At 40.4% G+C, this 10713-nt stretch overlaps 1 protein-coding gene across 1 annotated transcript in view; it reads right to left on the bottom strand.

Moving 5' to 3' along the window:
* strc1 (stereocilin 1) overlaps window positions 1-10713 on the bottom strand; it is a 22557-nt gene that overhangs the window by 3015 nt on the left and 8829 nt on the right. The window contains exons 6-23 of the mRNA XM_017441324.3: window positions 9555-9620; window positions 9369-9479; window positions 9088-9242; window positions 7249-7435; window positions 6471-6586; window positions 5841-5970; window positions 5545-5727; window positions 5174-5212; window positions 4897-5088; window positions 3933-4073; window positions 3627-3688; window positions 3267-3402; window positions 3069-3157; window positions 2548-2683; window positions 1958-2154; window positions 1393-1483; window positions 958-1129; window positions 44-219 (exon numbers count right to left, since the gene is read on the bottom strand). Coding sequence (XP_017296813.2) covers window positions 44-219; window positions 958-1129; window positions 1393-1483; window positions 1958-2154; window positions 2548-2683; window positions 3069-3157; window positions 3267-3402; window positions 3627-3688; window positions 3933-4073; window positions 4897-5088; window positions 5174-5212; window positions 5545-5727; window positions 5841-5970; window positions 6471-6586; window positions 7249-7435; window positions 9088-9242; window positions 9369-9479; window positions 9555-9620 — 2379 coding nt within the window. The remainder of the gene's footprint in view (window positions 1-43; window positions 220-957; window positions 1130-1392; window positions 1484-1957; window positions 2155-2547; window positions 2684-3068; window positions 3158-3266; window positions 3403-3626; window positions 3689-3932; window positions 4074-4896; window positions 5089-5173; window positions 5213-5544; window positions 5728-5840; window positions 5971-6470; window positions 6587-7248; window positions 7436-9087; window positions 9243-9368; window positions 9480-9554; window positions 9621-10713) is intronic.

The following is a 10713-nucleotide window of genomic DNA, read 5'->3' on the forward strand; positions in this document are numbered from 1 at the left end:
GGGGGGGGGGAGGTCATGTGGCAGTAGGTAAACGGACACCAACCTTTTTGACTTTCTTCAGAACCTCACTGCGTTGGTAGGACTCGAGGAACGGGTCGTGGCCCATCAGCTCCAGACAGTTGGAGAAGGCAGATGTCGACATGCTGCTGAGGCTGCTGGACGTCCAGGCCGATGGAGCCGTGGTGTGCAGGATCTCACAGGTGGGAACCATCGGAGTCTCTGGGAGAGGGCGCAGACACAAAATCAGACGTCGGGAGATGTTGTGGCGCAGAAAAGAAGCCAGTAATCTATCGTAGACCAGTACTTCGGTGAGGACAACATCATTAAAGACATGGTGGGTAAGCAGCAATATGTTGTTTCACTGTTCTCATGGTAAAATAAGCTATTTATATTCAAATACTGACTATATATTAGTTATTCCTTTCCTAAAATACAAAAAAAACATAAGATGTGGGGAAATCGTTTTAGTGACTAAACAAGTAAACAGTAAAAATCTACAATTTGCTCACCTCTGACCTGGATATAGACTTAAATATGAGAAATATTGCATATAGTCTCAGAAAATAATGTACATCTGATTAACCTTTGGAGGCAATGCCATTCAAGATGGCTGCCACAGCTAAGGGACTGTAGCCAAAACAAAAATCAGTTTTACAGCAATGAAGCTACATATGGAAGATGATACACATTCCTTCAAGGTCTTTAATTTATTTATACAAAAAAATTAAGGTAGCATGCCTAAACAAATGATAGTTTGTCTCAGAGTTGGCTTTTATGGATTTTGTAAACCTTTAGACAGAGCCTGTTTACCTCATCCATCATCCATCAAATTTCACAAAATATTTATTGAACTAATCGATTGTTTCAAAGTTCTTCTGACAAGCGACATCTTTTCTCTGATGCCATAATAATCCTTAAAAGAAACACACTGTCAGAGATTAGAGGAGTGATGCTCACGTGACACAAGATTTATTTTGAGGAAGCCCAGGAAAAACTGCAGAACGAACTGCTGTTTGTTGAAAACGGTCTTCTTTTCGTTCTGGTCTAAGCAGAGGGTCCCCACGTCTCCACGCTCCCACTCCTGCTGGCTCAGGAACAGCTTCTCTACGCGCCCCACGGTCATCAGCGGCTGCACGAACACAAGCAGAAACACACGCATGTGCGTGGCTGACAGGAAAACGGTCACAACCTGATCCTAAAACCGACACCCGGCGGATTTATTTCCAGCCTTTGTTGGCCTAAGGTGCCCTGAGATCCAGTTTCAATCACAAAACCCCACTGTGGATTTATTTATGTGGTAAAAGAACACGTTACTTCTCCCCTAACGTTAAAAAACGAATGGTTTAATTCAAAGAACTGTGATGATTTCTAAAAGCATCGCAATAAACTCACCAGAGAAATCTCTTGAAGAGCATCGACAGGCAGGAAGAAGAGAAAGCGGCCCACCATGCTGAGTGTCGTCTGGTTCCAGTTCTTCACGGGGCTGTGAGCAAAAACACGAGAACTTTAGCTTATTTTTTGTTTTAAACTCTAAAAATACATGTCTCACATCCTCTCCAGAGGCATCCTTGCATTTGTTACACATTTTTCTAGAATTTTTTTACAAAAAATAAGGAAATTTTGCATTTTTTTAGCTTTTAAATGCAAAACACAAAAGCTTAATTAATGAAAACCACACACAGTTGATATGAACGTTAAAATAAATGATGGAATGCTTAATTTAATGGCCTCAAATGTTTATGATCTAATGAAATAATGGTTTCTAGTTTTATATAATTTAGTAACTTTGTATATTTATGTGTTATGTTCTGTATGTAATTAGCGTTTTCTCTGATATCGTTAAAGTGTCTGTTTGGTTTTCATTTTATTTTATTTTATTTAGAATTTCTCGCCTGAGTGAAGAATAACGGAGATTTTCTTTTCTGAGTGAGCTGCTACGAGTCTGCGACGGTTTTACCCAAAGACGCCAGGCTCCATCAGGATACGGGAGATGATTTCCATCTTGCCGCCGCCGTAGCAGAGCCCCTTCAGGTAACTCAGATTCTGAACGAAGAAGCTTCGCTCCACCTGAACGAAAACTTCATCCACCACAAACGGAGCCATAATCCCCATTGATCGGAACTCGGCCTCGGTGAACGTCCCCGTGTACATGCCCTGCAGGGAAACAGAAAATACACTCACACTCAGCTAACATTAGGTGCGGCAGAAACAGAATCATGAACATACAGTCCTCCAAGCGCTAACCGTTAATTATCTCAGGGACGACTAAATAAACTGTAATGAAACTTTTAGAAAGTAGTCACTGGATGCACAACCTTTGGAGTCAACCCAGTTCACAATAACTTTAATTAATAACATTGGATTTTTTGGAAGATTGAGCTAAATTTGGTGTTCTAGTAGCTGAGAGTCGTTCTCAGCAGACCACACGAGGGAAAGTCATTTTTTGGACATAAAGTCATTTTCCAAAACGACTCTGTTCCTCCTCAGCAGAAGATGTTTGAGTTTCAAACTAGGTCTGTAAATCTTCTAAGGAGCTGCTTTTCTTACCATCTTCTGAACAATTTTGTCCACCAGAAGTTCCTGTTTAGTTCTGGACAGCAGGAGAAACTGACGGGGTTCCCCAACAATCATTTTCCTCAGAGTGTCTATCAGATCCACAGGAAACTTCCTGACAGTTCTCACTCTGTGAGGAAAAAATAATATAAAAACACACAGAATGAGTTTATTCTGCTGTCAATACATTTCTGTTAAAACATCAGGTTTGATCAGACATAAAAGAAACGCAGCATATGTTTCTATTAAACCTTGTTTGTGCTTTTTTAGATTCAAAATAAGCCTGAACTTTTTAACCCTAGATGTATTTTTTTTGCCACTGAAAACAAAAGACTAATCTGAGACATTTTTTATTCTTTAGTGCAGAAACAAAACATTTTTATTACAGAAACACATATTTTTGTGTTTCACTGAAGGTTTTTTGACAACTACCTCTTTGAGTTCAAATTGAAATATGAATATTTAATTGTTTAGAAGTCGTTCTGAAAGTGTGAAATCAGTTTTTTTTGACTCACGGGATGGACAGAGCGATTTCAACCCCAAGATCCTGAAGCAGCTCCGAGAAAAACTTAAACTCGTACAGACTATCGATCACACACTTTTTCTGTCCAAAGACAATAAAGAAAGCATAATGAGGACAATAAATATATATAAACATACATTATAGGAAGCAAACAGGTGGAAGTGTTGGAAGCGATGTGTTTAAAGATTACCAGAGAGGTGTGAAGAAGACCAGGCTGCTGCCTGAGGAGGGCCAGGATTTTTCTCACTGAAGACGCAGTTGGATCAGCCTGGAAACGACTCCGTAAGACGTCGCAGCTCACTCCCTGACCCAGCGTCCCCAGACTCCTGAGCACGCAGAGAGATTAAAAAACACCAACACTGACAGCGCCGGTGTTAGTTCAGGTTCTGTTGGAAACTACAGCTACGTGTGTGGCGTTCAGGTCAACAGGACCACAGGCTACTGAGGAAAACAACTGGTTCAAGCAAAAGTTTCCTTAAAAATACAAATGTTAAACAATATTAGGGACACCTGCTTAGAAACAGATATGTCAGAGATAAATCATACTTACAGAAAATCTTCTTTGATTAGATTTTCATTAGTTTTAAGCAGATCTGTGAAAATCGCTTGAGCCTGCGGGATAAAATGGAAAAATGTTGAATTGCATAAATGTTCTGTGCATTCTGCCTGAGCTGCCATGATGAGTGATATGTGTCCATTCACAGTATCAGCACTGACTTTGTTTTTGCTTCTCTGCTTAATAATTTAGACGCCAGCCAAGACACAATGTCATACAAACTGTCTCGCAACAAAGACAGGAAGCGCGAGGACATCGAAACAAAAGTTTGAATAACAGCGCCGGCGTCTGTGCCGATACCTGCTGCGTGTCCCAGGGCTTTGTGGTCGTATTGGAGAGCGTCTGCACGAGCAGACGAGTCCTGGGCAGGACGCTGACCAGCGGCGTGCAACTGAGCAAAGGTTCCACGTCGTTCAGCCAGTTAATGACCTCCGAGAAACCCTGGGCCAACAGAAAATACAACACAACTACGCTTAACTACATAATAACTAATGGGACTCAATGGTCAAAGACTGATTTAAAAAAAACATGACGTAAGAAATAAAATCCACAGTTTTTTTCCTTGTATTGATGGATATTGTGTCCTTCGATTAAAAGTTTGTGAAATGCTGCCAACTATCACATGTTTGTTTCACTACGGAAACAGCCGAAGTGACTGAAAACAAGTCAACAATGAGGACGTCCACAGAACAGCTATTTGGGATGAAAAGGTCCAACAATTCTGCTGTATTGGTACGTATCTAAGCTCAGATTTGTAAAGACAAACAGGTAGGTTAAAACTAGCAGAAATTCTGCAGAAGTGTTTGAATTTAATTTTGTCAGCCGTCTTACCCAATCTCTCTCTTTTCATCTAAATGACTTCTCTTAGATTCTATGCTTGTCCGATTCCACCATATTTGTTTACCTACACAAACTACGACCAGCCTAATGTTGGTCGATAACGTGACTCAGGCTTCAGGTTTTCTGTGGATTCAACCGAGCGCTTTATTTACACGGAGTGCGTACCCACATTTCATCTACATATCTGGAAAACTACTGGAGTAAACTCTTTCAAACGCTTTTATGTTAGATTTCATACTCTGCAATGAATACCTTTAAGTTTGCGTATGTAAAAATGTTAGTAAAAAGATACTTCACAATGTTTTTATGAGTTCATCAGTTCATCTCAGCTCCATTTTTCTTCATCGTTCTGTTCTGACTAACAGCTGAGATGTTATTAAATATCTCATTTCTATGGATGAGCGCCGGTTGGTGCACGTTGTACCCATAGTTTGGTGGCAATGGCGTTTGCGTCTGGTGGACAGAGGCCACATTTGTACTGCAGGCTGTGGATTTGTTTGTTTTGGGACAGGGCCTTCAGGATGGCCAGCAGTCTGTCGGAGGTGAAGGTCAGTAAGGTCTCCGTCTTCACGCCGACAATGAGGAAGCCGAGCTGCTGCAGCAGGCCTGGGGTCAGCTGCTCAGAGAGGCAGAAAACGTAGAAAACATCTCTTCACCAAATTCAATCTGTGAAGGGTTTTTATCATTATTGGGGAACTCACTGTGTTACTTGAGGACAGCTTGTCCACAATTATGGAGGCCTTAAAAACACACAGAACAGAAACAAACAAGTCTTAAAGTGTTGCTTTCTGCATTATGTTAAATAGATTCTTCAAATCCAGGATTTTATTGGCTGGTGCTTTAATAATAATCAATATTAAAACAATAAATAACATTTCCATTTTTCTTTTAATAGTGCAATATTATGAAACTGATGTATTTGCTAATCTTACATCAGGAATTTTTTACTTATTTCATCTATGAAAGGTAGATTTTGAAGAAGCTATTTTTCTTTAACACGCCTGAAGACATAAAAACGAGGCGCTGGTATGAATCCGGGATGAAACTAAAGAACCCAAAGGGTCCGGCTTACCTGTGCTGAGGTAAACGGGACGGAGCTGAGGGTCGGGAGGGCAGCGAGCAGCTGCGACCCTGTGAGACCCTGAAGGAACGTCACACCCAGCAGGGGCAGCAGGGGGGCCAGCTCTGACAGTCGGCCGGCACTGAGGGACGAGGGGACCTGCAACTCTGGGTTGTTCAGCAGGAAATTAGAAATCTGCAAACAAGAAACGCACAACATGTTTTTTAATATTAATCTATCTGAGCTACCACTCACATGGAGGAGCACGTTTAAAAACCAATAAAAACAAAAAGAAAGCAAACTCCGACCGTTTGGCTCGGCATACTGAGTCCTGAGAGCGTGCAGTTCATAATGTTGTCCTGGATGACCCGGAAGGCCTCGCTGTTTTGGTACGCGAGGAGATCATTTGGGTCTGCCAGGCATGAGAGATTACCCAGCCTGAAATACAAACACTGTGTGAACACATCTCACTAAAAGCTACAGATGCTTTTCAAAAAATAAGCTGCTTTATATAAAAATGAATATACCTGTAAGCCTTAAACTACACAAATGTGCATAAGATGGCAAGTTGATGAAATAATATATGTAAATATTTAGAATTAAAACCCTAAATACTGTTATTAACTAATTGTTTCTTTCAAACATTGATTCAAGATGTGCATGAAAAATCATTTTTACAAATTAGACTAAAACTAAACGCTGATGAAAATGTAAAAGTGCAGATTTTTATTTAAAGCAGGGGTGTCCAGTCCAGCATCCTGCATGTTTCTGCTGTTTCTCTGCTGATCTGAGGGATTAACGGGCTTCTGCAGAACCTGAAGAGCAGAGAAACATCTAAAACCTGCAGGACTGTGGCCCTCCAGGACCAGGACTGGACACCTCTGATTGAAAGTAAATCTTTGAAAACATGACGTCTGGGACGTGCGGTTATTTCTTACGTCACGAAGTTCTGAGCCGTCAGGTTCTTGTAGGTCCCGATAAGTTTGTTAGCAACAAACTCCTGTTTTATTAAAGTGAGGGTGTTTTTCTGCAACACATCCAAGCCGTCTAACAGCTGCAAAAGAACACACACAAAGTCAGAAATGCTGCTTTGTTTTAGATAAACTGTTTGGGAGGATGACGTCTGAAAATATTTAGTTAACAGTAAACACTGTTTTATTTTAGCAATCCATAAACATCCCAGAGCTTGTAACTATGATGACCTCATCAGAATCAAATGATCATTTCAAGGAAAAGTGTTATATTCAAGAAAATATTTTTGTTTTTGGGATATAGGATGTAGATATTGCAGATTAAACTAACTTTAAATGATATTTAATGAGATTAGGAAGGTAAGACTCCAGATGCAGGAAGAATATCTGATGGAATATTTAGAAATCTGGGGCAAGTTCACTTTAATACATCTCTAAGAAGTTTAAATTAACATTTTTACAAAAATAAAAGGCCTCTGGTAGTAGTGTTAGTTAAATAATGAGCTGATTTTAGATTTGTACAACCAAAGAAACAAAACATTTATTTTAAATCTTTGCTTGGTCATTATTTATACCTCATAAACATCTGGGACAAACAAATTATAGTTCTTGTTAGTGGCAGAAAAAAAAAAAGTCTTTTTTTCTTTTGTGAGTTTTGGCTCCGTTAAACACCGCGGCTAATCAAACTATGTCCTGGACTCTCGGGTTTCTCTGCCAGGTGTCAGAGCTCAGAAAGGAACGTTACCTGAGCAGCTGAGAGGTGTTGGAAGGTCTGGAAGGGCAGGTAGGCGATCAGGTTCCCCGTGTCCCTGATGAGGGACTGGTAACCACTTGTGATGTTGTTGGAGGACATGACTTGGCTGTACCACAAGCCGAACGCCTCCTGCTGGGCCAGGTTCATGCTGCCCAGGTTGCTGTTAATGATGTCCCGCCTGAGACAAAAATAACAACGAAGTTTGGTTAATAAAAGCAAGTTCTTCATCTTATCTGTGGTCGGGTCGTGGAGACAACAGGTCCAGGAGGAGAACCCAGACCTCCCTCTCCCCAGTGACTCTTTTTTAAACTCCTCCATGTGAGGCAGAGACTCATTCCACCCGTGTCCGATTGAGAATTAAAAATAATACTAATTTTTAATTACATGAATTGTGTAAACGAACTGTTTGACAGAGGGGGGGGGGCACTCGTTCTTTTCTGGTTGTTAACAGATGAGAGGAAATATTTTCTATGGTTCTGTTAAACATAGAGCAAAAAAACAAAACAAGACAATGACTCAGCTTCAAAAACTCTTCATTAAACTAAAGTGTAACTGTATTTATTTGATCAGGTTTTGCAGTAATTGTGATTTCTTCCTCTCCCTTTAAAGGAACCAAACTCATTTCCTTCCCTTATCGTTAGCTGTGTATCATTTTTATTGCCCACGCCAAAAGGCAAAGGTGATAATGTTTTTTTTTCCTTTTGCAGTTGGTGATAGAAATACTTTCAAGGAACGCTAAGTTTTAATTACGTTATGTGATTTACAGAACCAGAGGTGCTATTTTATAACCTGCAGGAGTCTGATGCCTCAGCGTATTTCCTTTAAGGAGAAGATTACAAGAAAAAAAAAAAAGAAAAGAAAAGAATCTTTCCAGATTGAAATCTAGTCAGGGAACAAGCTTCCTTTACTTTCTATAAATAATGCATGTGCCTGGCACCCGGTGGCACGATGACATGTCGCTTCTCAGTGGACCGACACCAGAGATCTGCTCGGATGGACGCGTAACGACGCAGACTACTGAGATCACGTTGTCAGGTGTAACTGAAAGAAATCCTGGTGTCAATTAAGTTATAAACTCAATCTGTGTTCTTTATAAAAGGTGGCTACTCTGGTGAGGTTATAAACTGAAAAATATCATTTTAGAAATACTAAAAACTTACTGATGTTTAGTGACCACACAGGTCTGTTTGTCACTTTGGTCATTAATTCAACAGCAGCTCAGTATTTAGGACACGGTGTCGTTTATAAAGGAATGCCTGGAATATTTGAAGGAAAAGCAATGATTTCTAAAGTTGGGGGTCAGGACCTTCTGGGACTGAAGCACTAACTATAAGGTCTTAAGATGATCTCCAGAAATCTGAATAAATTTAAAATCGATTGCAAATCAAATGTGTTGTCAGAAGAAATCAAAAGATAAGTCATAAATGGATAAAAATGATATCAGGGTTGTCCAGGCTGCCATTATGAGCTCATTTATTTTTGCTTATTAGCAACATTTTGAGACCTCAACTTGACATAGTTGGGATGTTTTGTGGGTAGGAGGAAGCTGAAACACCCGTGAGCCTCTGAGTTTAACAATAATATGAATCCAAGGCTAAATTTAGCAACTATTAGATGAAGACGCAAAGAGAAAAAGTACAACATTACAGAAAAAAGTTGAACAAAGAGAAAAAATATTCATTTCAACAGCTGTCTAAGATTTCCAGGAAGAATTAGGTCGCAAAAAAAGCAAACTTGGAAATAATGATGATTAAAAACAGGAATTCAGAACTAAATGTCATTAAATGCACTACCTCGCATGCCTGCTGCACCGATGGTAAATCAACTTACACGCTGTTGTCTCTCTGCACAGGCGGCAACGACCGGATGTCAGCCGGGCTGGCTGCAGGCAGCAGGGGGGCCAGGTCGGGGAAGAGGTTTTCATCTGTTGTCAGGTGGGTCTGGAGAAGCGCCGACACCAGGGTGGACAGGTACTGATCGGACAGCTGACAAACAAGCAAACGCTGTCAGCCAGAATACAACACTATCTGCTTTGTAATCAAGACAAAGCTGTGATTTACAGGATTGGGAGTTCCAGGATGACCTGCTTTCACGCAGGTGTTCAGTTTTACCTGCAGGGAGCTTTTAAAACCGGCGTAGTACTGAAGCATCAGCCTGACAATGCTGTTACTGGTTGAAGCCAGCACTGACCTCAGGCTGCTCAGAGGTAGTCTGAAGTACTCCTGCATCCCAGGAAACACGTCTCGTTGAGACAATGAGGACAGCACAGTGGAATGAGCATTTAAAATGTGCCTAACCTTGACGAGGAGCAGGTCATCAGTGCTCAGGTCCCTCGTCGTCTGCAGCAAACCGCTGAGTAATTTCTACAGCAGGAAAAAAAAAGCACACTTGGTTTCCTGGCGAAACACAGTGCATTGCACACGTCGTATGCCATACTTCATTTCTTTAGTTTCCTTCTTCCAAAGAGCTAGACTCATCATTTTTAATGTCTTTGGGAAACAGTTTTCATGGCTTTATCCGAAACGTTTAAATTACAAAGAAAAACAACAACAAAAAAATACTGGGTATATTTTTCCTTACTGTCAGCTCAGCCCTCATATGAAACCATTCTTAGAGAAGGGAATTAAAATTTTTAGGCACTTTATTACTAGCAAGCTGTCACAAAAGTGTGTATTTTTGTTTTACTTCTCTGCATAAATCTAAAAAAAAAAAAAAAAAAGTTTGACAGGAAATAAGGTGATTCCCAGGCGGTTATTAGTCAAAAACTTAAAACAGATCAGCATGATTCAAAATGGGTTTTGTAAGAATTGAAAATAAACAAATAAATAAACAAGTAAAGCATAAAAGTAGTGGCAGACTTCGACAGCAGATCAGCAGCATCTGAAAGCCACTTTATTAACTGTACGCAGAGAGAAAATGCAAGTTTACGTCTATCAAACTGTTATTTTTAGACTGATTTAAAACAATGGGAACATCTCTGTTCACCTCTTGAGTTTAGGCCCATTTTTTGCCTGAATGATTCACAAGTTGGTGTTAAATAACTTAATATACAAAAAGCACTACTCTGAAAATTAATGATAAATCAGCCGAAGTGCAAATAAAAAGTTTCTAACACCCTCAGAAACCACTATAAAAGATTATACATGAATCCATCTCTGTGGAGGCAAAATGTAAAGAAATGAGGGGATGGCTCAAGACTTTTGCACAGTGCCAGGAGTCGTTGCCAAATCAGAAGTAAGGCTGAAGAGATTCCCCTCAGAGGAAGAGGCTCATCGTGTCAGTATCAATAACAGCAGTGCAACCAGACACCAGCTACAAGCACAAGGTCAACAGCTGAACTGATCTGAAGAATATCCATCCATCCATCCATCCATCCATCCATCCGCCCATCCATACGCCCATCCATACGCCCATCCATACGCCCATCCATCCATCCATCCATCCATCCATCCATCC

This window comes from Kryptolebias marmoratus, linkage group LG15 (assembly GCF_001649575.2).
Source record: "Kryptolebias marmoratus isolate JLee-2015 linkage group LG15, ASM164957v2, whole genome shotgun sequence".
NCBI lineage: Eukaryota > Metazoa > Chordata > Actinopteri > Cyprinodontiformes > Rivulidae > Kryptolebias > Kryptolebias marmoratus.